The sequence below is a fragment of the Citrus sinensis genome, chromosome 4, assembly GCF_022201045.2.
Source record: "Citrus sinensis cultivar Valencia sweet orange chromosome 4, DVS_A1.0, whole genome shotgun sequence".
Taxonomy (NCBI): Eukaryota; Viridiplantae; Streptophyta; class Magnoliopsida; order Sapindales; family Rutaceae; genus Citrus; species Citrus sinensis.
This window is the reverse complement of record NC_068559.1, coordinates 2,017,697-2,024,333: the sequence shown is the minus strand read 5'-3', so window position 1 is coordinate 2,024,333 and position 6,637 is coordinate 2,017,697. Positions and strand designations below refer to the sequence as shown.

Sequence of the window (6,637 nt, the reverse complement as noted above, 5' to 3'; positions counted from 1 at the left end):
ATGTGACAGGTCAGCATTAATTTTTTTTTTTTTTAACTGGCTTGATTAATGGGTTGGTTAGGATTTTGTAAATCCAATTACGACCGTGGATAGGATAATGTTTTATTAATTAATTCCGCGAGTTCTTATATGTATCCGTTAAGACAGTATCATTATTATTTTAGTTTTATTTTGTCAAAATGATTTTTTTCGAAATCTTTCCAATTTTCTAAATTTGTGCTGATTATTGTTTTTCTTTTAATTTCTTTTTTTTTAGTAACATGTAACTTTTGGTGGAGAATAATGGACAAAACATTGATCACAATCTATAATTTTTGTTACAGAATATCATTAATTTAGATTATCGCGAGAAATTCAGCGTTTATTTTTTTTGTTAGATTATTTAAAAGAAAACACAAAATAGAAAAAAAAATTAATTATAAGTGAACATAAATGATAATTAAAAGCAAATGCTTGAATTTCGGTTTTACCTTTTGCTTGTGATAGTGTCCCAATCCAACCTTTAAAGTTGTAATAGTGAGATTTGTTATCAATAACATCAACCAGTTTTGACAGGTAAAGGCAACATGAACTGAAATCATGTTGCCCCATCCACTTGTGTCATTAGCAGATCAGCAATGTCGACTTTTGAAACGGCTGAAAGTGACGGCCGTCCAAACACAAGCCCGGTTGTGTGACCCATATTAATAAATATTATTACCACTCGTACCGCGTGATCATAATATTTGAGTTATAATTTTAGATTTAATTATTGTGGATTATTTCTTTATTAAATAGTAAATTTTATAATTTATGAATTTATTTATTTATCATCTAATTAATGAGTTACTCTATTTTAATAGTAAACATAATAACAATTCTAGTTACAACATCAATTGTTAATTACAATTAAGAATGTAATTATTATTATTATTAGTATTATAGTAGTAAAATAACAAGATAAGAAACTTCAACCATATAAATATATTACCATAAGATTGCAGACTTGAAATTCACGAGCTTCATTATTATTATTATTATTATTATTATTATTTTCCAGATTTGTTGTATATGAAATTCTTCAAGAATACTCAAGATTTAAGAGGAAACTAAGTCATATGATATATTCTTTCTAAAAAATATTATAAAAAATAGGATTATCAATAAACTGGGGTAAGTTTTGGGCACGAAATGAAAAAAATATATATCAAGTCTCTTTTAGAACCAAATACTAATATGTATATAGCATTAGGGCTGCCAGAAAATACTCCCAATGGTATGTTTACTGTTATCTATGAATAGTATGAACTATTACAAGTTATTAAAAGTCCACAGTATCAGCATCATCATCATTATTATCATCTATTCTAATAGCAACAATTACAATGACAATAATAACAACAATAAGAGTAATGTTAGTTATAAAAATAATAATAACCTCAATTACAATAATTATAATAATAATAAAATATTAAAAATATTTTAATCGGCACACAGGGAGGTGTACATGATCCGTCGTTTATTGTTGTGTCAATACACGACATGTCATCCACGGGGCAGGTGACGAAACAACACGTCAGTTATGTTATACACGCAACTGACATAGTGAATAGTATGTGTCGGCGCATACTACATGCGAGTCGTCGTTTTTTTAGGGAAGGGATCGGATGCATTGTTATTTTTATTAATGAATATCAACGACGGGGTGTCTTGTCTTTTTTTTTTTTTTTTGGACAAATGACAAATCATCTATATGTCGAATTTCAAATGATTTTAGTAAAAGTAAATAATGGTTGTTTTTTAATAGTTAAGTTAAACACTAACTGTTACAATGGTAATTGTAAGAAATAAAACACAAAAATATGAGTGATCACAACATTTAAGTTCTAATTTTAATCCCAACTACTGTGGGTCACTCAATTTTAATAATAATCATAATAACAATTCTAATTACAATTACAACTATTAATTATAATTAAAACTATAAATCTTATCACAGTAAAATAAAAAGATAATAAACTTCGGCTTTATAAATAAACCATTGTACCATTATATTGTGGACATGAAATGCACAAGCTTTGTTATTATTATTATATTTTTTCTCACATTTGTTGCATCTGAAATTCTTCAAGAATAATCAAGATCTAAGAGAAACCTGAGTCATGTCAAGTACTCTTTCTGAAATTTATTACAAAAAACATGCTTATCAATTAATTGGGTATAGTGTTGGTCGCGAAATAAAAAGAGAGAGAAAAAAAGAAGTGTGAAATCCCTTTGGGAGCCAAATACTTAAAAAAAAAAAAAGGATACGATTAACATCAGGACTGGGCATAAAAATATTCCTAATGGTGTGTTACTTTGTCTATAAATCACAATGGATTATTACAAGTTTCCGAAATGTCGTCAATTAATTATTATCCTTATTATTATTATTATTATTACTACTACTACTACCATTATTATTATTATTATGATCTATTGTAATAGTAACAATAATAATGACAATTATAACAATAATAAGAGTAACGTTGTACTAAAACTAATAATAATGACAATTACAATAGTTATCATAATAATAATAATAAAATAAGATAAATATTTTAATCAGCACATGGGTTATAGATGATACGCCATTTATTACTGTGTTAATAAACGACTTGTCATCAATGGGGAAGGCATAGAAATGACAAGTCGTTTATTTTCATACAACTAGTCGTTTCTTTTTTAAATAATCCAATGCGTCATGATCTTATTATTATAGGAGTTCTGATATTTGCCCCGGGTCAAACACCGAAACTAAACAAAACGACGTTGTTTTGTTTAGTTTTTTTTTTCTCTTTTGCTTCTCCAAAACGTTGCCGTTTCTAAACTAGTTTAAGATTTTTTGATACAAAACAAAATTTGTCTCCTGGTCGAACTTTTGATTGGCGATTTGGGTACAATGCAATGACATGAAGATATGAAGATCTCCTGAGTGTCGAAGTGGCTGATCCTTGTCGGGTAGCAAGGTGTGCACTTCAAAATGCAGTCTCCATTGCTGCGGTAGTCTTGACAACTGAAGCTGTATTGGCAAATAAAATAAAGCAGCCGAAGCCAGCTGTTCCTCAAGTTCCAGGGATAAATACTTGAGGAAAGAAGAATATAAAATGAATTAGAAAATCTGTCAATAGCCAGAACAGACACAATGAAGTCGAGTGGGCTGTGGTTTTTTTTCCAGTAAGTGAGCTTCTGAACTCAATTTGCTTTTGCCTGGAACTACGATGAAGTGGAAGAAGCTTTACAAGTTCAAAGTCGTGGAGAAGCTAATCACTAATTCAGTTTCCTCTTCGATTCTTCGAGTATGAAACGTCATATTGGATGGAGTTTGCCTTGTTTCTCTTCCCCATGTCTTTAACTTGGTGAAAAAATTTACCTTATAGTTTTGCGAATGGCTGTTCTATCTGTCTCAGGTGAAACGAAGAAACGAAGAGGAAGAGTGAGTGAAATAGTCCATCAGAAACGGCAACGTTTTGGAGAAGAAAAAAAAAACTAAACAAAACGACGCCGTTTTGTTTAGTTTTGGGGTTTAACCCGGGGCAAACATCATTTTCCTTATTATAGTATAGATGACGAGGCATCTTTTATTTTTCTTGACAAATGACGAGTCATATGAATGGTTGAATTCCAAATTATTTTAACAAAAGTAAGAGATTAGTTGTTTTTTAACTGCTACATGAAATACTAATCATTACAGTGGTAATTATAAGAAAGAAAATACACATAACTAAAAAATGATTACAACATATAAGTTTCAATATTAGTCATGAAAACACACATAACTATTATGAGCAACTCATCTATTAGATGATAAATTTGATAATTTATAAAATTACTTATTTACCATCTAACAATGGCGACTTGAAAGAACTATATTTTTATTTTTCTGATAAAATTTTTATAGGAGGAATACGGTTAATTAATACGTGGATTCGTATTTTATCATTTAAACTGAGGGTGTGTTAGGAAGTGACGTCCAAGAGGGGTGTTATAACGATTTTGGAGGAGTGTTAAAAGATGTAATGCAGTAAGAAAAGAGAAAAGCCCAACTCATTGCCACTCTCAAGGGCCCAATTTATTTTCTTGCTCTTTCCGGCCGAACCGGGCCTTGACTAAAGAAATAGTGATTTTCACATTTGTAAGAAGGAATTCGAAATCCTAGTTTGGGAAAAGAAATGGAGGACTTTTTTTCTTTCCCCATATTATATTAGATTAGGCCCTTACTCAGGAGAAATTCTAGAATACATATAATGTATCATATCAATCATACAATAAATAAATAATGTCATGACATGTATGTATTTATTTTATAAATCATCATGTAAGTGGTGGTTGTATTAAATTCAACTATACATGTCATGCATGCATCAATTGGTTATAACACATCTGAGGTATGCTAAAATTTCTCCTTATCCAGCTGCTTTATACGAGGGTGTGAAGTCTTGATTGATTAATTTTTACCGCAAAATCAGCATACCCGTAAAATCTTATATTCAAAAAAATTGACAATCTTAACATATGTCAGCTCAATCCAAAAGCAATGATACACGTCAAAGCTCTTTATTAAATGATTACGAAAAATACGGGACTAAAAAAAAAAATCGATTCATAAGCGCAAAGCTGTGTTCTCTAGAACTTAATTTAATTAGGACTTATTTACAAAAGTAATGGAGAACATACAAAAACTCTTAAACTTCGAGGATGTATCCTTTAATTAAATTAAGCTCCATTAATTTTTGCATCAAAACTTTCTGGGAGCCATAAAATTTTTCAAGCCGTAAGAGGCTCGAGTTCACGAGCAATTCATGCTGCCTTTTGAAAAGGCTAATTAATTGGGTTCAATAATATTGACCGCTTCACCAAGGATCTCTCTCTCTCTCTCTCTCTCTCCGTTTACTAGCTTTGTAATTTTTTGAACCCGGTCTTCTACAAAGTCCAAAAATCAACTGCCTTTGAATAGACCAAAAATTGGTCTAAACTTGTAGATACATGGTCTAAATAAAACACCTATAAAGGTTGTTAATTAAGTTATGCATTTATTTCGCTGGTTTCATTTCACACTCTTGCCCTTTTCCCCTTTGTCAATATCATTTTGTGGAAATATTTGTAATTAAGATTTTAACGTTTCACTTAAGCAATGTACATTATGTTCGCATATATAGTCTCAAGTTGACTTTCAAATGGGGTTTATTTTATTTTATTCCAAATTCCCAAAAAAAAATAAAAATTAAAAAAGGTTATATTACAAGTTTAATATGTTTTACGTTACGATTCAACATTCTTTTAACACCAATTTTAATAATTCTCTCATGATTCCAACTTAATTAATTACTCTTCATGAGGTAGCTTCTGTGAAAAATTCAGCATCATTTCTTTCTCTTTTTCTTTTTCATAGCGAGTATGAAGCTTAGCATTAAAATAGAATAAAATAGGAAGTTTGAAAACTGTATAATTAATATATATATATATATATATGTTAATTACTAACTTCACGGAAATTAATGACAAGCACTTAAAAAGATTGTGGATTGTGATAGCTATTACTATCATAATAATGTTACACTCGCAAGCATACAAAAGAAAATAGAGATCGATAATATGAGATGCAGTCATGTGCCAATCACAAATAGAATTTATTACGTCAGTTTTGGACAAATAAAATTTATAGAAATTTAAGCACCGAATAAAATCAAAGAAAAACCTTTGTAACTACATATAATTGTGTAATGATTATTTACACGTCATGACCACCGACCAAATATTGAAACTAAATTACCAATAGAAAATTGGAAAAAGAATAACAAATTGATAGAATCATATAGACAGACACAAGTTGTGGGAAATTAATGATATATATGATATGATCCAAGCTAGCCTGAAGCTTCTAGTTGTTGACATCATTGATTCCCTTGCTCGGCCCCGACGGCGGCGTCGTCCCTTTGGGAAGCACATTCAGAACCAACGGCCGGTGTAATTTTGCGGCAAGTTTCGGTGGCGACGACGTGTCGTGACATGGATGGTGCTCATTACCATCTTCAGCTGTATTCTTCAAGGCCTCAACGTTGTCACTAGGAAGTGCTATGCTGAAGGCTGCTTCGGGTTCGGTTATTGCTAACCTTTGCGGGATATAGTCATCACGTAAAACCCTAGCTGATGATAGAGAAGAGAGGGATGATATTATCAAAAAGAAGAGGATTATTGATGCTCCGAGCTGATGGGGTTTCTGTGTCTTTGCCATTGGAAGATTTGATGAAATTTGTGAAAGAAGAAACTTGTGTCTTGTGTGTTGGGGGTGACGGGGCGAGCTTTTCCTTTATATGGGAAGTTACTAGATAGAGAAGGAAGAAATGAAACTAAGGGGTTTCGAGTTTGACAAAGTCGTGGGTTTGATTGTCAAAGGGGGCATGATGGGGATGACCCACGCGCAGGCCTCACCATGGAACTGGAAGCAATGAAATCTTGTAGAAAATTTATGAGATTTCAATTATTAACCACTTTTTAGATGGATTTGGGAGTTGATGCTAAGATAAGGCAATTTGGTTACTGCATTAATTGTAGGTATTAATTTAATGGAATTTAAAGAAAAACGTTAGACATTAGATTAGCTTAAGAGTTAGGTCCA

At 31.2% G+C, this 6,637-nt stretch overlaps 1 protein-coding gene across 1 annotated transcript; it reads right to left on the bottom strand.

Annotated features, from left to right (window-relative positions):
* Window positions 1-5,699: 5,699 nt before the first annotated feature.
* Window positions 5,700-6,342, bottom strand: LOC102620658 (uncharacterized). Its single transcript, XM_006486131.4, has one exon. The coding sequence runs from the start codon at window positions 6,251-6,253 to the stop codon at window positions 5,900-5,902; it is 354 nt and encodes a 117-aa protein (XP_006486194.1). The 5' UTR covers window positions 6,254-6,342; the 3' UTR covers window positions 5,700-5,899.
* Between the last annotated feature and the right edge of the window lie 295 nt (window positions 6,343-6,637).

Bases quoted from the DNA above. Each gene is read 5' to 3' on its own strand.
- LOC102620658 (XM_006486131.4), bottom strand. From the start codon at position 6,253: ATGGCAAAGACACAGAAACCCCATCAGCTCGGAGCATCAATAATCCTC.